Here is a 23,008-nt window from a genome sequence, read left to right on the forward strand (position 1 = left end):
AAACCTTAATCAAGTGCTAAATTTTGAGTATATTCAGAATACGAATTACAAAATTTTTTATCTTTGTTTGTGTTTTCGAGAAGAGGTATATAAGTTTGCTTAAATTAACAAAAAGGGTGGTTGGTTTTCGAAGTTATCTAATAATTTCTCTATCGAATCTTGGAACAAAAAAAAAGTAGAGGAAGTGGTAGGAACCATTTAAGATCTGTTTACCATATACCTCTTATTTTATGCTCTATTTACCTAATTTTCTGTCTAATATTACTGTGACTGTAAAGATTCATAAATCTACCTACTTTCTATTGTATTAGTTTTGTATTGTAAGATTTATTGTAGACCGTTCTCAATGTCTTCATAAGAGTTTCCACATGTGCCTTAGACACTTGAAGTTCCATTAACTTACCAAATTTCTTTTTTCTTAATGTGACGTGACGACCATAAATATAATCAATTGTAGCCTTTCTATAGAATAAAATCAGTATTTAAGAGAGAATAAACTGGCATACAGGGCTAGATATAGTCGTAACATCCATCGAGAACGGTAGTCAAATTATCTGAAACCACTTTGTTTATTTATATTTTTTGTTAATAAATAGTTTTTCCAAAGTTGTGAATTAAGTTATTTATTTAACGCGTTCGCATATTCTATTTGCTTCATACTTTCGATTGGTATGGAATTTGTCTAATAATAAAACCGGGGAAATGTTGAAGAATAATTTTGTTTTAATTATTAATTAATCATATAGTGGACTGAAATTTGTTAGGCAACCCATATGCAATATATTTATTGACATATTAAATTAAATATAAAATACGTTTCATCAAATAAACACCTCGGTGAAGGTCGTATTATATCAGAATCTTAGACTATATTACTTCAGTTTCAAGTAGAACCGTATTATCTTCCCTTTTCGTAACACAAACATCCTCTTTCAAAAATAACCGAATAACCGATAAGACTATTGATCACTACACCAGCCTTCGCCTTATCAGTTATAAGGTGAGAACGGTATTTTATCTACATAGAACATGTATATGAAAATATATATATATATATATATATATATATATATGTATATATATATATATATATATATATATATGTCGGAGAATAAAGTACAGTGGAATATTTTCTGACGAAGCGATGAGAATATTCTTTAGGATATTTATATTTCTATATAATAATAATTTTAAGAAATGTACTGTTACTTTAAATGTTACTTTAATATTTTGTAAAATAAGGTTTAATCGAAATTAATCGCGACGGTTAATTAATGGCATTAATAAAAATGAGTAAATCACAAGATTGATAAGTGATCCGATTCCAAGGCCTCTATCTGCCTACTTCTTGGAATTTGAAAAACGCATAAAATCTATATTTATGCATTTTGAATAAATTTTTGTAATCGTGTTTATTTAGAGGAGAGCGCTGAATACACATATTTTACTAAAAGATCACATGCTTGAAATCATTCAAGTTTTGTTTCGTTAACCTGTGTATTTAATTTAAACGAAAATAATTTATAACTAGGAACTCTATATTTGGAAATTGAATAGAAACTCCTCAATGGTACACAACATTCTTTAAAGTGTAACGTTGATCAATTAACAGTTTCAAAGTTATTAATATGTAACAGGTAAACATTATTTCTCAGATCTCTCCTGACATAAGATGGTCACCAAACTGGACCAAAATCGTGACAGAAATTAACATTTCATGTTGTAGATGGCAAGGTCAATCTCGGTTGTTAACCTTTTTCATAAAATATAAATGTACACCAAAGCACCGTATACAATTAGTAATAAGTTAGATTTGGTTGAATATTAATCAAAGACATTTATTTTATTTATGTGGTACTAATTACGCCAAAAAAAAATGACATGGTAGATGAATATTAGGTCTATAAATATTGTTCTGAGTGAAAAAACGAGAAATTTGAAATATGATTCAGTTGTCGATATTCTTCGTTATACTAATGCTAACAAGAGCTCAGGTACCCAGTCTTGGATCTTGTCCTGATTATATACCTATGGCAGATTTCGATATTGATAGTTTTTTGGGAAAATGGTACGAAGCTGAACGATATTTTCAATTTATGGAAGTTGGATCGAGATGTGTTATTACAGACTATGCTAGAGGCCCTAGTGGTAAAATATATGTATCTAACGAGGTTACGAATCGATTGTAAGTAATTTTTATCAAAATATATATATTCCATTTTCTGTTTGATTAAGGAAATTATAAATTTCTTTATACTCAATAAGGTGGTGAAATATTGTTTTTAATAAAAATTAATGAACTGCAAATTAAATTATGCACTTCATGCATCTTGATACAATTCTTAATGTTTGCTATATTTATTTTTCTTCTTTGAGAAAATTACCAATTTCTGGAGGAAAAATAACAAATTTGGTAAAACATTCCACATATAAATAAAAAATTTCATTATAAAACTAAATTCCAATTACAAAAATCAATTTTGATTAAGAAAATATTCCAATGAAGCTATAGTAAGATATTATTTAATGTAGGAATTTGATCTTTTCCAAAAAAAGAAGTTTGTAAATTCTATTCACACATTACATATTTCTGGTTTTACTATAAAAGTTTAATTGCATTGCCATAACGCTCTACGTCATCTTAATCTAACTTACCCCGTAACCATTTATTCGTTTTACCTAATCCATTGATTAAGCCTTTCTGGGAACGCAAAGCAAGATACAAATTTTGAAAGTTTTTGTCTAAAAAACTGATTAGAAACTCAGTTCTATTAGATTTTCAGATCTGAAATGGGTTTTGAATTGTTCGTTTTTATTTTTTGTTGTGTGTATTATATTAGTTAGAATTTTTTTTAACGCGAACAGTTTTGATAGCTCGAAGTAGCTTTTAAAAAAATTATTATTAAAATTTTCAAACCATAACAATAAAAGATGTATTGCTAATACAAAGATGAGTTGAAAACTGAATTCAGCATTACTTCTCTTAGGAATATCGGTGATCTTTCTGACTTTCTAGATATGATTGATTCAGAGATATGTCATATGTCAGCATCTTTTTATGGGAGCTTACGTTGGGTCATGACATCCCCTCCCCCATAGATTCGACTCCCAAGAGAAGACGGACACCGTGGTGTTCTATCTGTTGGGGAGTTCGAATCTTGTTGATGAATTTTTTTGTATCCACAGTGGCGTTCTTAGGCTTCTTGCAGTTCTTGTTTTTCGCAAATATACCATTGAGGAGGGATTCCTTTGCAAGAGTTACATTTGAATGTTTATTAAGATTTATCGGAATATAATGGAACTGAATAAAAGTGATATAATTAAAAATCAAAAGTAATTGGTAGATATATAAAGAATGTTGTAATTTTATTTAGTATGTAGCTATCGATTTTAATAAGTTTCTTAAAGTATTCATTCTTTAGTTTTTTTTATTGGAAAAATCCTTTCGAAGCATTTATATAACAAAGTAATTAATTTTTTGAAACGTTGACAATCATAAGCGTCTAGATTTCCAGTGTTGGATTTGATTATTGAACCCAAACTATCGATTATTCCTCGTTTTTGATAATATGGCGTGAGAAAATATTTTTCAGTTTTTATTCAAATTTATGAGAATTGTAAGATTTTTAATAGCTAGATGTATCGAGAGAATATTGTTTATTAGTAAGTATTACTTTGGTTATATTATAAGATTTCTAGTTTCTGAGAAAGGATTTTCTCCCGGGGTTCGAAAATTCCCGGGAGTTTGAAATAACAATCACGAAACATTTTATCTTCTGAAAGTATAAGATTGTTTAGTGGCCGTTTTGTATTATCGTATGTAATTTTTCATGTGTTGGGAATTTAAATTGTTTTTGAATCATAATTAACATTGTTGGTTAAGTGGATTCATTGAATTTGTTCACTTGTTTCTGCCTAATGTGTTTTCTCAAGAAAGATTTCTGTTTTGGCCGAAATATTTCCGATGTGACTTGTTTAATATTTATATTATTTTTTGATTTGACGGCAATAAGATCTGAATTATTTTTTGAACAGTATAATTTTGCTTTCTCCTTACGATCTTTTATATAGTCAATTATCAATACCTAATCAATTCCCATATTAAAAAGGTCCTTACTTGTCTATTATATGTTAGTTTATATTTATAATGTCGATAAGTTAGAATTTTGTTGCGGAGTGCTAAAAATGATTATAATCCAAAATTACATAAGCGATATTATTTTGAAAGGGGTTTTTAAGAATCCTTTGCTGGATTCTTTGAGGGAAAATAACCACTTTATAGGTTTATGGTCGGTTACGATATTGAAAACGGTTGAAAAATATATCCAAAACTATTGAGAGTAGTTCTTTTTCTTTGGTTGAATAATTCTGTTCCAAGTTATTCAAGATTCGAGGAAGGTAAGCAATGGGTATAATTTTGGTGAGAAATGCCAAATCGAGAATGGTGAAATATCAAAATTAACAAACATCCAAGTTTATCAAGAAGGTCTATTCTATTAGGAAGTGGGTAGGTACTTATTACCAATGGTTTTTCCATTCAGCTTCCCATAGTCGTCCACGATTTTCGGAAGCGTTAAACTTTTTGTTTACATCCCATCATATAGGGGGACCACGAAGAACTACTTGGTCTTATGATATTTTGGTCTAACATTTTTTTGATTCGACTTTTTTCTTCTTGTTTATGAATAAATGGGTAACGACAGGATTTTAAATAGTAATTCATGTTCACTTTTTATTTTATTTTAATATTATTAGTGAAAGTTACAGGGATTTCATCGTTATAGAATATGTCTGCGAATACAATTTAAGTATTTCGTTACATTCTTCATTATTCAAATGATCTACTTGTTATATCTAAATATTTATTAATGAAATCGTCAAAATTATTTAATTTAAATTTTTTCGAATCGAATGATCTTGAATTGGAGTAATTTGATCATTTTGGAAGTTCAATGATAGTCTTCAAGTGTTTGTTGTATTTACACTTATTGGATTGTAACTAAATGTAATGAGAATTTTTTAATATAATGAAATTGTTTGTATTATTCTCTTTAATAAGGAGCTGTAAGACTTCCCTCAATTTTTGCGATTTTATATAACGTATCATAGTACCAAGAGGATCTCTGGAACTTGATAAGAATGTTTTTAAAATTAAATCTTTATAAAAGTTAGATTTCAAAACTTTTACTTTTATAAAGCTTTACCAGTGAGTTTACAAGAGAATTTAATGAGTGAATATTTTGAAGACCACCTGGATCAGCAATAACGTAAAAATTTTTAATAATCTGGGCGAAAATGCAAATGTATCGGTTCAGTTCATTTTAACTTTTATCAAATTCAGGAACGCAATTTGAATATTTTGAGTTGAATTGAGCCATAGTAGACTGATTTTTTGAGAAGAGGATCATTTTAAGAATCAATCAAATGTAAACTTTTAAATATATTCGATATATTCTTGATAGATATTCAAAGGTACCAGAAGTATCGATTCTTGCAGAAGTTTACGATATATGTTCCGAGTGGATTTGAAAAAATATTATTAAAATAATAAAATAATTGAAACAACTATATACGGAATATGTGCCGTATTCATCTTTTTATGTTGACCTATCTAGGGTTACGACATAATTCATCTCTCTCCTATTTATTTAATATCTAAATAAATAATCAATATTTGGTTTGTCTGTCCCAGCTTTACATATTTTTACTGAAAGTGTTATAATACTTTCTTCCGTTATTCTAACTATTCTATTTATTGAAAGGAGTGTTAGTGACTATATCATGTCTACCCTAAAAAAGTTGTTTGAATTAATTTCTAGGTTTCCCAATAACACTTTTATGATAGGCGTTTTATTTGTGTCTAATAATTTACCATTCCTTGGTTTTTGAACGTCTATAGTTTTTTATGACGAAACTCAGCTTGTATATGTACTGATACTTGCGTAAATAAATCAGGGTGGTCGTTGCGACTTTGATTAATTTTAACGTGTAAGTAACTATTTCTTCGCGTTCTTTGATTGACTTATAAGGTTTTTCTAATTTCTGAATATAACAAAATAGGATCAGATGACTTTTTCTCACTGTTCCATAATATAGTTTAAAACGGTGCAATTTATAAAATATTCCAAATCTTTATTTTTAAACTCGGAATCACAGTCAGTAGACAACATAAGAAACCGTCTATACTTAAAAATGGTAGGTTTACCGATAATAGTGCCGAAGAAACTCCAATGTTAAAATCTGTTTTGGTTATGATATCGTAACTGTGAAGATTGTTTATAAGTGCACAAACAAACCTTTTTTATCGAACAGGTGATAGGAGTACACGAACGTTTGCGAAACGATAGGCGAAAGTTTCTGAAAAATTTGCCAACGATTTTGTCTTTATCGTAACAAGCTTCATGATACAAGTCTTCCTATCTGCATTCTTTGAATTTGATGTTAATGAAATTTGACATATTATATACCTAAAAATAATGATTCTGGGTTTCTCAAAATAAAATTGTTCTCATGACTAACTGTGCTACTAGCAAAGCTCCAAGCAAGATACAGTAATACATTTTACATGGTCCATCTTAGTTTTTGCACAATATAATTGGATAAACTCCTTGCACTGAGAATTTTGACTTCGTAAATAAATACATGCTGCATAGACAGCTTGTGAAGAGCCGTTTGTTTAATGTATACAAATATCTTCAAGTTAAATCCAATATTATAGATATTTATGCGGAACTGGAACCTAACGGATTCTGTAGTACGAGCAATATCTAAGAGTATAAAGTATAAATTCAGTACATTATATATATATATATATATATATATATATATATATATATATATATATATATATATATATATTATATATATATATATATATAGGGTGATTCATTAAGAATGTCCAATCTCTGAACTGTAGATTCTAGACCTCAAAATATGATGATTCTGCTCAACATGCCTTATGCAAATATTGCTAGTTTCCGAGTTACGGGTTGTTCAAAGTTTAAATTTGAATTTTGATTTTCGCAATAATTTTTTATGTTTTCACAATTTCTCTTTGAAAATTGGCAGTTTTACGTTTTTTGGCATGAGAAATCATAATTTGCACTCTAAGTTAACATTGCTACATTGCAACAATAAATACTGAAGTACACATAACACAAAAATGGCAAGTTTAGAGAATAGAGGTTTTTCAAATGTAAAATCAAATGAAGGGTTTACAATAAAAACAGTTCACGAGTTAAGACCTTTTATGTTATTTTAGAGAAAATATAAATTTAACCGTTAATAGTATATTATTCACGAGTGCATAATGGAGGTTATTAATCACAAGGTGAAGTTTACGTAAATCACAGAGTGAATAAAAGCTCATTATATGCGAGTAGAATACTATACATTATCCACGCTTACCAAATATTTTTGTTGAAGTGTTTTCGTCGGAAAATTTACTTTTTCAATTTTTTTATGTTTACAGAACTAAATTGAAAATATTTAATAGTGTTTTATATGATAAAATTATTAATTATTAATCACGGCTATTATTAAGGTTGAGCAAACAGATGTATAATAGGTACATTATACTACAGTCGTGGATAAAATATATTTCGCAGCAATAATACAGGACATTAACATGAAAATTAACAAAAACAAACCAGTTACATGAAAAAATACCATTCGGGAAATCACAATATCAAATTATCCCATATTTTATTTAACCAATATGAAATTTGCTCAAAACCAAGTATGAAAACACCCAATAGACAAATTATGACATCACGCACATCACATTTATCCACAATTCATTGCGCTACCAATTACTTTTCATTTTCAAATCTTCTCTGGTCCATACGCCTAAAAATTCATTTTGACTGTAAATGAAACTTAACTGAAATAAAAAACTCTTTATTAAAGACATATATGATGAATATAAACAAAATGCTTGTTAAACAAAACCAGAATTTGAAATTATACCCGAAATAGTTCTTAACCGTCTTTTGTATCTAAGGAAAAACAGACTGAAGTTACAAACCACTTTTATGTCATACATCCAAAAAAACAGACCTAAAATCGTTTTGACAGGCAAAAAGAGTTGATCCAGTCGGAGACATTTCAGAACTTCGAGGATTAGTGTGAAGATCGAGAAGCAAAATAAACAAAACAGTAATATACATTCTCATCAAACTTATCATCCTTCTTTTTTTCAATTAGAGTCATATATAAGCAGTTGTTTTGGATATAATATTGAAGGATATTGTCGTCATGTCGTTACGTTAATCTTTTTTCCGATGAGTTGGGAATATTTTTTCTCTGTTAACAATTAGAATATATCAGAAAAGATAATATTAGGTATTACTAAAATTATATTAATTCACTCAATCATATTTTTCTAGTTTTTAACGTTTTATAATCAGCTCCTACTGATAATATTTTAATACGTTGATGAAAAAACAAATATTTTTTATCCAATATATTGAAAGATCACAGAGGTTGATAACCAGATAACCAATAAATAGCAATTGAAAATATGTATTTGAAATAAAATCAAATATTGTATTTGATACGTTTCTATGATAATCTATTAAAATATGTACGAATGTTATCTAAATTAACAAGAATTAAATTTCATTAAAACACAAAAAACTTACGTATGAAAAAAATTGCAATTAACTAGTATATCAGAACATTAAATGTCAAAATAAACCAGGTAAATCTATTATATAAGAGAGTATTATTTTCAGCGGAAAAAAACTTTTCAAAAAAAGTTAAAACTATCATGAAAGAAATACTTTGTAATTATATTCTTGAACGCAGCTTGACACGAAGCAAGAAATTACATGCAATTTCTTCCTAAGTAAAAATATTGCACGTCGCTTGTCATTATGCACGTCACTTGTCACTTAATCATGGCTGTCGCTAACAAAAATTCCATCAGTAAATTATACAAATTCCTACCTAAAATTTCAAATATTTTGTGATCGGTTTAAAAATGAAAATAAAAATGCTATGTAAAATAAACAAGAAAAAAATAGCCAGTGAATAACTGGCAATAATTATATCTGGTGCTGCTTTGCTTTTGAAGTCTGATAAACAGGTTGGTTGTTACGCCAGAGCCGATAATATTGCAAGTGCGACATATTGCATGAAACAATCAGCTGAACTTCATCTGCGCATGCTTTTGTAATCTACCCTTTCTTTAAATAGCTATTGAGAGAACAGATTATCAGGACCAATCTTAAAATATCTTGACAACCAAAGGTTATCATATTAAAGAATTTTCATGTGCTACTCAAATTTATTACTACGTATGGTAGGGAAATATCCAATAGTCTTTAAAAAATGTGCAGATGTAATTTATGTATTTTGACTAAGAACTCCCTATATCTCAGAACAGAGCGATATTTTATATACGTGCTCTGGTTAAATGTTCATATTTTAGGCCTTCTGTGTTAAGCATTTACAGATAATAATAAGTATAGAAGTTAAATATTGGAGCAATCGTATATGCTTTATTATACTTCATCTTACATAGATGGTCAGTCAAAATAATGATAAACATGCTCGGTCATCTCCTAATGTAGACTTATAACAAAGTAAAATAAGGTTGTTCGAAACGTTCTGCCTTAGTGATCAATGCACTCGGTTACATTAGCTGCTTTTGTGAGTTCATTTTAGTTTAGTTACAAATAAATAATTTTAAATCCATCAAGATCTGCTCTTTTTCCTCGTAATATAATTTTTATATTACCGAACATGAAAAATTTTAGTTTAATGACATTGGAATATATTTGGATTGATCTGTATTTTACGTTTTAGAACTGGCGTCAAAAGAATTATCGAAGGTCATTTAGAACTTTCTGCTCGAGCTGGTGAAGGAAAATTCACCGTGAAGTATAATACTTCTCCATTAAATACCCAAGCACATCTTATTGTACTTGGTACTGATTATGACAATTATGCTGTTTTATGGAGTTGTAGTGGATTTGGACCTATACACACACGTAAGTTACTAATAATGAGCATAGTTGTAGACACTATACCTAATTTTATTTTTAGAAAGCGTTTGGGCTATGACAAGGGAACGTTTGCCAGCTAATCCAGTCCTTCAGATGATTTACGGTATTTTAGATGAATATAAAATAAGCAGAAACTTTTTCATTAAGACGGATCAAGAAGGTTGCGCTATAGCAGCATCGGACATCAATGCAGCTAATGGAATTACAAGTATATCCACAATAGTGGAGTCAACAGGATTACCTCAACGAAATACACAAACTTCAAGTAGAGAAATTGAAGAGGAACAAATTAGGCTTGCAGATAAAGGCAACTCTACTGATAATGATTCAAATAGTAATAGCCACAAAACCAATATTAAACAAGAACGTCACTCTGTCGATATAAACGTGGAAACAAATAAATATGCTACCAATTTAGAAATGCAGCGAGAAAATGTTCAGCCAAAAAGTCTTGTACAAGATAAACTCATAAATCAAGTAAAGACTATTCCTTTTGTCTCCGAGCCTGTGAAAATTGAGCTAGTTAAAAACCCAGTTATAAGTGAATCAGGCAATATACAAAATGCTTGGAAAACTGTATTAACTGTTACTGAAGCTGATATTGAGTCAAAAACCGTCTCAGAAAACAAAGAAAAGACCATAGAAGTAGGCGAAACATTAAAAAACAATAGAAATTAACAGTAATATAATAAAAAAAAAATTTGCAATTGAATCATCCACATACGGTGATGCTACTCAAGAAGCAAAAGTATCAGTAATAATCTCTAAAAAATTGAAGAAAATATTATAGAAGAGAAATTTCAATAGATTTCAATAAATCAAGCTAAATTTTTTTATTATAGATATATACCATTTATGTATTATGTACAAAAAATGACTATTTAGCTAGAATGTAATTCGATCTATTTCTATTGATAACCCAGATAATACAGGATATAAGATGTAAATACGTATAGTATAACTCGTTGAATGCATAAAATATTCATTACTGATGCCTACATCACTATTCATAATATATAGTGACATATTATTTAGAGTATATACATCTTTTCAAGAAATATATATATATATATATATATATATATATATATATGACACATAAATGTAAAAAGAATGAATGATGCTCTGAGTATATACTTTTTTATACATAAAATATTTTTTATTTGATACCCACATTAATTCTTCCAGCATTTTGATTTTAGGTTTCTATTGATAGAAAAATAGTTCCAAAAAGTGGTAAAAAAAGATTTTTCGACCTTTTTCGGTATATTTGAGAATATTTTTATAAACACCGAAGTAGGTTGAAACTTCAATTTTTACCTGTGTTTTTAAACTAATTTTTTATCAAAGGAGACCTAAAATCAAGACAATTTATCTCAAAAAATATCTAAGAAATAAAAATATAGAGAAAAATAGTCCGTGTTTACCCAAGGAAAGTATAATTTGAGTATACACGGGATGAATGAGGTGTACCCTGAATATTTGACTATATTCTAGGTATAAGCCAAATATACACCATATATATACCATGGAACTGTATGATTCTTTCAAATAAAATATTTTATTAATTTACTCACTCTATAAGGCTATTTATTATACGATCTATCCCTTGACATCATCATTATTTGATTAAAAAAAAATGTGTGGCTATCCTTAACAACACAATTTTTGTCTGAAATTTTATTTTCTCTTGACAAAAATAATGCCGAAGGATGAGTAGAATTTTTAAATCAATTGTTATTAGTGATTGCAGTGAAAAGTCCCCAAAATAATTTTCAAAATTAATTTATTTGGACACGAGGACCTTCATAAATTACAAATTATCATTTAAAAATAGCATCTACCTTTAAACCAGACTCTCGCGAGGCAGCTTCCTAGAGGCTCGAAACGGAGCGACATCGAGGCGTTGTAAGGGAAGGCGAATGGACCCTAACACACTGTCCACTTGCGTTCCCTCGTATGGCCACGCGGAGAGGATCGGACTTTACATATTTTTATGCTGTTTTTATGTTTCTACAAAATAGTTAATCTTAGATTCGAAATTGAAGAGAAGTTTTTATAAAAAGTGAAAAAAAATGTTAACAGAAATAATTCAAGAAGAAACTTCCGCATTCCGAAGTTTTATTTATAAATTCATGACCAGAAATCGTAAAACGACGTAATCCATGATATCTTAATTGAATTGAAGGTCACATTAATTGCATATTAAACATATTTCGTTAGGAGCAATTCTGAAATTAATTTAGAAGGCCTCTTCAAAAGTACTTGACAGAATTTAAATGCAGTCGATAAACAATGAGTATTAGGAAAATAATTGCTGATAAGATTTTATATAGTCTCACTCATGGAAAAATTTGGCAACAAAGTATATCGACAATGATCTAAAAAACTGAAAGCAATGACCTAAAAAAATAACTAGAGAAAATAATAGAGTGGATTTATTATGAATAGGTGGAAAGTTAAGCCAGAAATGAAATATATCCCTATGTTGTAAAGAATTGAAGTTTAAAATTGAAATTCTTCGAGATCATTTCTTCACATAATAAAGAATAAGACTCTTTTTTCTGAATATCCCTCTTAGTATTGGGTTCAATTCCGTCACAACTAACTCACGAATATAAGTTTAAAGTTTAAATAAATCAACTTTCAGATGAGAAAATAAATGAAATGTCGTTTTTCACTAGTGCAAAATGTGTCAAAAAAACGACAGATAATTATGGGCCATATGCTTAATTAATAATGATTCAATTTTAGACATAAATGACATTTTCTACTTATTTTATTTCACATATCAATATTATTGTTATAATAATGATGAAGCATCAATCAATTATTCATTTTTCCATATAATCATTAAGATCATTAGTAAAATAGAAATAAAGCACTTGCGAATAACATATCAAAAACACTGATTACCAAGTCCCATATTTTTGGAAGAAAAAAGATATGGGATAAAAATAGGAGATACAAATGTTTTTACGCAAATTGTTTAGCTCCCCCTGTAAGCAATTTTAGTTGTATAAGTAGATATATATGTCGGTTCAATTTAAATAGTATATATAGTATCTCGACTTCCTTGAAGTGTCATACCTGTATTCTTTATTGTTATCTATAATAACAAATTGAAAACATTATATTATTATAGTGAAAAATTTATCCAAAGGTTTCAGATAAATATTCGTGTACGGCAAAAACAATTGTATTAGTTTAGACGTTAAAGATGTTTACAGTCATCATATGCATATTGGTAGTTTCCAAAATTACTACAGCACAAATACCTTCAGTTGGTTCTTGTCCTAATGTTGAAACTGTTCAGAATTTTGATGTAGCAAGGGTTTGTATCATTTCCATATTTATTGTGAATGTATAAAATCACTTAACTCATTGTTAGTAAGAAATAAATCAAAATACAATAGTGAATATCATCAGAATACCTATATTGTAACGTTAATAAATAGTGAATAAAAACAGGTGTGACACGATGAGTTTGGATTGAAAGTAATGGCAAATTGAGTCATTATAATAGTCTAAAAATAATAAGTTGTGAAGAAAACGGTATTTTGATCCTAAAAGACTAAACATATAATATTTAAGTAGTTGACATGCTATATTGTGAAAACATGTTAATATTATCAAACAAACATTACGGCGTAGAATTTCTCAACCTTCAAATATTAATTGCGTTGTTTTGTTAGTAATAATTCAATAATTTTTAGTACCTTGGAAAATGGTTTGAAATGGAACGATACTTTGCTATATTTGAACTTGGAGGTAAATGTGTAACCGCTGAGTATTCACTTCATGACAATGGTACTGTTCATGTGAGGAACCAACAACTACAATTTTAGTAAGTACTTTCACTAAGTGAAAAACATAATCATAATAATCAGTTTCAACCACAATACTTTTCTTATGTGTCATATTTCAAAATTATGTAGCATCAATTAATTTATTCTTAATTGCAATAAAATTTTTTAGACATTTTTTATCATTAGCAGCTTTTTCATTCTATAATGTGAACCATTTTTAAAAATTCTGTTTTCCTTGTGTTTTACTCTGTTTCAAGAGCTTTTAAATTTTTCTTATTGAATATATTTTTTTTATATTTCATGGTTTGTTAATGCAGTTTTATTTTTTATATACTGAGATATCTGTTCAATGATTACAAGGTAATTAATATGTAATATTTTACTTCTTCTATTTTTGGGTGTTCTATATATTAATGTAATGAAATATTTGGAAAGCGTATTATGTCATGACTTATCCTAATATCATATTTATTGCAATACGACAATTGTTTCCTTGTGGGGTGGTGAGGAGAAGTGTTTTACGTTTTAATGTTTGAAGGTTATTTAAATCTGTTTTTTATTAATAATATATCGTAGTGTGATTGTGGCAAAATTAAAATTAAACACCACGAGCTTTCGAATACTTATATATTCATCGTCTGGGAAGCAATTGATTAAGAATTGTGATGTGATAAATTTTTTAATATCTTTTAAAAAAATATTTTTGATATGTTTATGCTTCTAAATGTTCTTGGTTTTAGATCTCTTTTGTTTTAAAATTATTTAAAAAAATAATTTCAAAACAGAAAATGTGGTCGTAATTATTGAATTTCTCTATAGTACAGAAGCCCAGACTACCATTGATGGAACCGCTCGTCTAGCATCAAATACTGGAGAAGCAAAATTACTAGTCACTTTTCCGTCATTACCTGGTAAGTTTTCGAAGTTCAAATAATTATTTTTAATACTTATACAAAGGAACTTCCTATTAAAATGATTTTATGTAAAACAACTACTTACATTTCAATGAAATAAAAGTATGAATTAATTGCTGAATATGCAGGTTGGGCCGAGATTTAGCATACTCTCTCTCCCAGTTCATACAAACAATTATATATCGACAATGCCTCTTAAACTCCTATTTCAAAATATATTCCATTGTGATGATTGTTTCAGTTACATTTGATGCCCCTTACTGGGTTGTTGAAACGGATTATGATAGCTACTCAGTTGTTTGGTCATGTGTAGATTTGAGAATCCTAAATTTTCGTAAGTATGAGATTTTATTTTTACAGATGAACTTTTATTATCCGTATTTCAGTTATACGAATTTGCGATTATCCCGGTTACTAACTTATTTTGGAAAAAAACTTGTATGTATAAATATCTTATTTCCCCCTAATGATTATTATTATTACTCAATGAAATATTATTATAAACAAATTAAACTATATTTATAATTTAAGAATATGTACATACATAAACAATGAGATAAATCCACATCCTGAATAGGTTCGTATCAAAGGATCGCTATAATGTGCCTATAGTTTCTAAATTTTACCCGCAAACAAAGTTGATGTCTTTTTATTTTGTTAAGTAAAAGTTATAAATACATGATGCAGATTTAAAAGTGGGACAACAAAAGATAACTTCTATTCAAAAATGGTAATCATTTCAAAAATATATGAGATTTTATTCTATCTGGAAAATTTAATCAACATACGTCTATTATGTTTTCAGAAAATGCTTGGATTTTGACAAGAGAAAGAGTCCCTTCATCTGCAACAATGGAAAAAGCCTACATGGCTCTGGAAAAGCAAAATATTTCAAGAACATATTTTCTAAAAACAAATCAAACAGATTGTCCCCACACTTAATAATTAATTCAGCTTAAAGAAATTATATGTATATACGTGTCTGGGAGTACTTTAATAAATTTTTATGGATATGTTTCTTGCATATTTATTTTTATTTCAATTACTCAACTTATACCTATTCCCTCAAATTTCTTATTCAAACCATAACATATTTAATACATACCATAAACCTATTAAAGGTAATGAACGAGCCCAAAAACGATTTTAAATCGATAGCAACGCAGTACAAGAAAGACAATCTTATATAATTATAATATATATATATATATATATATATATATATATATATATATATATATATATATATATATATATATTAGAAGGATAGATCTTAAGAGAGGATCTTTAAGCGTTAGTGTCTTATTATCTGCCACTCATTTTATTTTGGGATAATGATAATTATAATGAGGTTTTGAGTGATTTTGGAGAAATATTTTGTTTTTTAAGTTCATGTTTGAGGTTTAAAAATGGATCAATCTTGTTGTGCCATCAACTGTACCGCTAGCAGGAAGAAAGATGCATAATTAAAATTTTTCAAGTGAGAATGTTAACATCGGTATTAATTATTTTTCTCTAAATAAATATTAGTATTTTGTAATAACTGCCATCAAATATGATTATGACTATATTTTAGAATACCACCGACCTTAGAAATAAATGGCTAGTGGCTATAATAAAAGACAATTTTAAACCAAGTGAATAACAGTGTTTTGTGGAAAACACTTCACCAAAGACTTTGAAGTTAATATACATGGGAATAGGATTTTAAAAGCAGGATCAGGTCCTTTTTTTGATTTTCCTATACATTTACAAAAAAAAGTACAAGAAAGGAAGCACTTGGAAACAAAAGATTAAGCAGTGAAGATATTGATGTAAGGAAGAAAATAGATTGTACGATTAGTTATATTAATAATTTGCCAAATATTCTGATAATTATTAATCATATATTCAATTCATTCATTCATTCAATTTCATTCAAGATTTACCGAAGGATCTAAATGTAGAAAATACTTACAATGATCGTGGATTTTCACTCGATCCCTTCGACCTCTAGAGAGAAACCTTTTCCCAAAAGGATGGCATTTATATCAATATTATTTTGTTTTTGATTAATTGTCATTTTCCAATTTATAATGGGGAAAATAGAGGTAGAACTCGACCTGGAAGATGATTTAGTAGAATACTAAAGATTAGGAGCATTTAAAATAAACAAAAAGAGATCGATTATAGTTAAAATTAAAAAATGGAACAAAAAATTATTTATATATGGATTAATGAAGACTACTCAAAGAAAGTGCAAATAGATAGGAAAAAGTTACCTAAGGTGAAATTAGCCAGAGAACAAGGACACAGCGCAAAGCTCAAATATAACAAATTGTATATAATGTAAATAACAAAATATATGGAGAAGAGGCAGCCAGCCAGCGAACTTTACCCAGAAAATGGAAAGAGAAGAAGTCAAAAAACCAGTAATTAAAGATAAAAGCATTGATATATTGGAAGTCGACAACGCAATGGAATGGATAATGGCTAAAGGTAAAAACACGAAAAACAAATGGAAGGATGTAGTGAGAATGGCATCATGGATTATCAGGACAATACTGGCAATGGGAAAAATGGAATAAATTGCAAAAGAAATGTTGGAATACAAAATAGACATATTGGCACTCCAAGAAATACGATGGAAGGGAAAAGGACAAATAAATAAGGAGAAATATACTCTATTTTATGGCGGGGAATAAAAACAAGGGAGGATTGGTACAGGTTTAATGATCAGTAAAAGAATGGAAAGAAATATGCTAGAATATGAAGTTATAAATATCAAAGCTACGAATAAAAAATAGTATAGCAAACATAACAATAATTAATATTTAGGCACCAACAGAAGAAGCAAAGACGAAGACAAAGATGAATTCTATAAAAACCTCGTTAAGGTATGCGAGGACGTCATAAGATATGATACATTAATTATTGGAGATATGAATGCAAAAATAGGAAAAGAAGACTACTTAACAAGTGTGGCAGGAAAACACACCCTACACGAAACAACTAACAATAATGGAGGGCGAATATGCAATCTAGCCGAGGAATTCAACATGTATATTAGTAGCACTAGCTTTAAACATAAGACGAAACATAAAATTACGTGAATGATACCAAGAAGTACCAAGGGAAACCAAATAGATCACGTCTTAATATCAAAAAGGAGATCAAAAATGATACAAGATGTAAGATGATACAGAGGAACAGGTGTTGAGACTGATCATCATTTAGTAATAATCAAAATTAAGAATGGTAAATATAGGCGATAAGAAGCAGAAAATGGAATGTGCAAAAACTGAAAACGAGGGAGGAAGAATACAGAAAAGAAATAGAAAAGCAACTACAAAAGAGTAAAGAAAAAGATACTATTGATGAGCAATGGAAAGAGATTAAGAAAAGTGTTATAAATGCAATGCAGAAAGTCATTGGTACAAAATATATTAGAAAAAATAACGATTGGTTTGACATGGAATACACATTAAAAATTAAAGAGAAAAAAGAAGCTAATTTGAAATGGCTAAGAACTATGAAACAAGAGGATTATAATATATATAGAAAAATAAGAAAAGAGAGCACCAAGTTAATAAAGACAAAGAGAATAAAATGGCTAAATGATAGTATGGACAACTTAGAAAATAACAATAAAAATAATGTAAAATTATATCAAAATATAAAGAAACAAAATAGAAAACGAAATACAACAAATATTAATGAAAGAGAATCGAGTCAGTATTTCAAAGAATTATTAACGGAAGAAGTCAGTGAATATCAACTACCATACTAGAGAATGAAGAAAAGCCGACAGAAGCAGAATGTAATGACATAATAGACAAATTGAAACACGATAAAACAGGAGGACCAGACGAAATAGTGAATAGACTAATAAAATATGGGGAAGATACACTAAGGTACAAGATATTCAAGATCATAGAAAGAGTATGAGAAACAGAAGCAATGCCAAGAGAGTGGTCTACTGGATTGATTATATCAATACTGAAGGGAGGAAATCCCATCATATGTAGTAATTATAGAGGTATTAGATTGCTTAATACCGTATACAAAATACTAACAACATTAATAAATGATAGACTGAAAAAGGTAGAGGAACCAGAAATAGGGGAAAATCAAAAAGGTTTTAGGCAAGGAAAATCTACAGTAGATGCCATACATACCATAAAGCAAGTGGTCGAGAAATGCTATGAGCACAACATTAATATGCAAATGCTATTCATCGACTTCAAACAAGCATTCGACACTCTGAAAAGGAGGACAGTTATAAAAGACATGGAAAAACTACTAGTACCCCAAAAGTTGATATGATTGGTGAAAATGACTATGCTAAATTCTAGGGTAAGGGTAATAACAAAAAACGGACCAGCTGAGGAATTTGAAATAAATCCTGGAGTAAGGCAGAGTGACGCACTCTCAGCGGTATTGTTTAACATTGCAGTTAGAAGGCATAATGAGAGGATGTAATATCAATGGAAGTATTATTAATAAATCAATACAAGTGATAGCATATGCTGATGATTTGACACTAATAGCAAGAGACCGAAAGAGTCTAGAGAACACATTAGAGAAAATTGTAAGAGAGGTAGGAAAAAGAGGATTGAAAATAAATCAGAAAAAGACAAAATATATGGAAATTGAAAAAGAGAAAGAAATTAGCAAACAGGAAACAGTGAACATAAATGACCTCATCTTCGAAGTAGTCGACACCTTTAAGTACTTAGGAACAATGATAAGCAACAAAAATGATACAAAAAACGAGACAGAACAAAGAATTCATGTGGGATATAGGGCATAAGTACAAATCTGTGATGAAGAGCAAAAGGATTAGCAGAGCAACCAAATTGAAAGGCTACAATACTACGATAAAACCAGTGATTACGTACGCCGTTGAAACAATGAGGCTAACAAATATAGACAAAGAACAACTAAGGATATATGAGAAGACAATAATTAGGAAAATTCATGGACTAGTAAAAGTTGGAAATAATGACTATAAAAGACTAATGAACTATGAAATTAAGAATATATTAGAAAAGGAGGATATAGTAAATATAATTACAGCAAAAAAAATACAATGGTACGGGCACATTAAAAGAATGGAAAAACGGCAGATCTACCAGGTCTACCAGGCAAAAGATTGCCTGGTAGACCAAAAAATAGATGGAAAGATCAGATTGTGCAAGATGCAGGACAAAGAAAAATGGAGAACAATAGTCGAAGCTGCAAAAATATGTGATAAAAAGTAATTAAAAAGGATAAAATGTGGGCTTACAACCCACAAAAATACATGGTTAAATAAGTTTTATTAGTGATTAGTGATATAGTTCCTCCCTCTAAATTTAAAAACAAACACTAAAAAATCCGAACATAGCTCTGACGATATTGATGCTATATCAGTTATAGCGAAGACAAAAATGAAATTTTAAGTAAAATACCCGACGATAATAAAAGTACTGCTTCAGCTTAAACTAAGCATTCTGTATTTAGAAATTCAGCTTTAAGTTTTCCGATTTCAGAAAAAATTTTAAATTCTGCTCACTTTCAAATAATCCTAAAATACGGAGACAAAAACGATATTGATCATTCCAAACCCTTTGGCAAAACCGCTATATTTTAAGTTTCAGAAAACGATCCGATTATAATGTCATAAGCAACATGTTTTTAGAAATAATAAATTCAACTAAAGCATACTACGAGGATATATTGAAAAATTCTTAGCCTACTATAGAACCAAACAAAATTTCAATGTCAAAATATTTTATTACTCTACTACATATTCTTCTCCTCTTAATTGTAAACACTTATTACAGCGAACCTGCAACGTCTCTAGACCTTTCAAAAAAAAATTTTCTTCTTGCTCTGCAAGCCAGACCTCCACAGCTTTCATTACCTCCTCGTTGGAAGAAACTTTACGACCTTTTGAAATTTTTTTTCATTTGAGGAAAGAGATGAGAAACAAAACACTGTTGGGTAGCTTTCCGCGTCTTTTCTCTTTAATTTTTTTCCGTAGAGTGGTCAGTAATGTCGAATAGTAATCTCCAATTATTGTTCTACCCTTATCTAAAAAATCAATCATGATTACTCCATGGCAATCCCAAAAAACTGAACCAAGAACTTTTCCAGCAAATTTTTGGACACGAAACTTCTTAGGTCTTGGAGAACCAGAGTGACGCCATTCAATCGATTGTTGCTTTGTTTCTGGATCGTAGAAATGTTCCCAAGTCTCATCCATAGTAACAATTCGATTTAAGAAGTCTACATCCTTTTCAAATCGAGTACAGATCGAACCCGATGCTTCTAACCTTGCACGCTTTTGGTCAACATTCAAACATTTGGGGATCCATTTTGCAACAATTTTTCTTATGCCTAATTTGATGTGAACTATATGATGAACGCGTTCGTATGAAATATTCAGTGCTTCAGATATCCGTTTTAGCCAAATTCTACGGTCTGATAAAATCATGTCGTGAACTGCATCGATATTTTCGGGGACTGACACAGAAATTGGCCTTCCCGATTGGTCATCATCTTCAATGGAAAATTTACCTCTTTTGAAGCTTGCAGTTCAATTTTTCACGGTCGGATACGAAGGACATTGATTACCAAGGGTATTAAGCATATCTTCGTAAATCTGCTTACCTCTTAAACCTTTCAAATACTTTAAAGGTACTCGACGATGGCTCGATACTCCAATTTTTCGATTTTCACAATTTCGGTGGACATCTTTTTTCTTCTAACTTATTGCGTAACTCTAGTTTACTTTTTTGACGTCAAACTTTACACTGACATTTCTAATAAGTTATTGTTCGTTGCTATGGTAACGCAATATTTTGTTTATGCATGGAACTGGTCATGCTAACTAGATATCAATACATCCTCGTATATATACTGCCGTGAAGATTCATTACTCAATAATACTTCCAAAGAATTTTCTAAAGTCTTAGAACCAAATATAAAAATAATTAAAACAAACATTTTTCTAAAAGATATAATTAATAAAGATGAACAAATTAGATTAGAATTTCAGATTACCATTCCGAAACTCATAACGGTATCACATAAACTGTTACAATCTTTATATTATTTTCCAAAACTTCAAGAACTAGTAACAAATCACATTAATAATTGTGAACTTTGTCTTACCTCAAAATATGATAGAAATCCTCGAAAAATCCCATTTTCTGGTCCCCTTATTTATAAAAGACCATTCGAAAATATTCACAGACGTATTATCGATAGAAAATAAACAATTTTTAACAATAATCGATGTATTTTCTAGATATCTCCAAACTTACGAAATAAGCAATTCAAATTCTATCACTATTCTCGATAAATTAAGACACTATTTTTCTCCCCATAATTACCCTTCACAAATAACTTGCGACAATACAAGAGAATTCACTAGCGGAACGTTTACGGAATTCATGTCACTCTTTCACACAAAAATCAAAAGAAAATATTACTGACTTTTTTACAACAACTATTCTTAAATACAATAAATCACTTCATTCAGTTACAAACTTAGCCCCTTTTTCATTCCTTTATGTATCATATGAAAATTTAAACTCGAAGGAAAAGATGAAATACTCCACCCTCCATAAAATACATAAACACTCAACCTCTATATATCTAAACATCTTTTAAACGACATAGGTAACTTAAGTCGGGCGATTACTAAGAAAAAAACGTTCAAACTACATAGTAACTCATTATTTCTAGGCACAAACTCTTCAATTTATAACAAATTCAAGAAAAAAAGACAATGAGATACACCTCACGTTATTGATTTGTTTTGTTAAGCATTATCTAGTCGGTCTGTCTTTTCTTAGGGTGCCTTTGAGCTGGCAGTTCATAATATGTACCAATATTAGCATCATTTTTATTAGATGAATACCCAGATCCAATGTGAACATGTTTATATTCGGCGTTCTTCGTGATGACCGAATCTTACCCGATATCGCTAGAAGTAGTTTAACAGAGTTGTCGCTGTTATCTGAAAGTAGTAATATCACAGAATTTATAGATCTAAGAAAAATTGGAATTGACTATACAATTAAATGAGTATTGTTTATCAAATTTATAGATGAAGATGAGAGTATTCAACAAATAGTCTACTGTTGGTAACATTATGAAAGATGCCTATATAGCAATCGTCCATGTATTGAATAAGGAAAGAAATAAGCGAAAAAACGTTCTTCTCTTGACGGTTTGTGTTTGTGACAACTATCTGTGCGTAATTATATTTGCACGTATTTTGTTTAGGTTAATGTTGAAGTAG

At 29.3% G+C, this 23,008-nt stretch overlaps 2 protein-coding genes across 3 annotated transcripts; both read left to right on the plus strand.

The window, feature by feature from the left end:
* Nucleotides 1-1,879: 1,879 nt before the first annotated feature.
* On the plus strand, nucleotides 1,880-10,688 carry LOC130897159 (apolipoprotein D-like). Its single transcript, XM_057805879.1, has 3 exons — nucleotides 1,880-2,185; nucleotides 9,811-9,995; nucleotides 10,051-10,688. The coding sequence occupies exons 1-3, from the start codon at nucleotides 1,944-1,946 to the stop codon at nucleotides 10,686-10,688; spliced, it is 1,065 nt and encodes a 354-aa protein (XP_057661862.1). The 5' UTR covers nucleotides 1,880-1,943.
* A 1,097-nt stretch (nucleotides 10,689-11,785) lies between these two features.
* On the plus strand, nucleotides 11,786-15,757 carry LOC130894254 (apolipoprotein D-like). 2 transcript variants are annotated; one of them, XM_057800949.1, is made up of 5 exons: nucleotides 11,786-13,344; nucleotides 13,727-13,857; nucleotides 14,639-14,730; nucleotides 14,975-15,067; nucleotides 15,539-15,757. In XM_057800949.1, exons 1-5 carry the CDS (start codon nucleotides 13,231-13,233, stop codon nucleotides 15,673-15,675), a joined length of 567 nt encoding a protein of 188 aa, XP_057656932.1. In that variant the 5' UTR covers nucleotides 11,786-13,230; the 3' UTR covers nucleotides 15,676-15,757. The 2 variants fall into 2 exon arrangements, with proteins under 2 accessions (XP_057656932.1, XP_057656922.1); XM_057800939.1 differs by having other exon boundaries at nucleotides 14,975-15,757.
* Nucleotides 15,758-23,008: the final 7,251 nt, after the last annotated feature.

The sequence above is a fragment of the Diorhabda carinulata genome, chromosome 1 (assembly GCF_026250575.1).
Source record: "Diorhabda carinulata isolate Delta chromosome 1, icDioCari1.1, whole genome shotgun sequence".
Lineage (NCBI taxonomy): Eukaryota > Metazoa > Arthropoda > Insecta > Coleoptera > Chrysomelidae > Diorhabda > Diorhabda carinulata.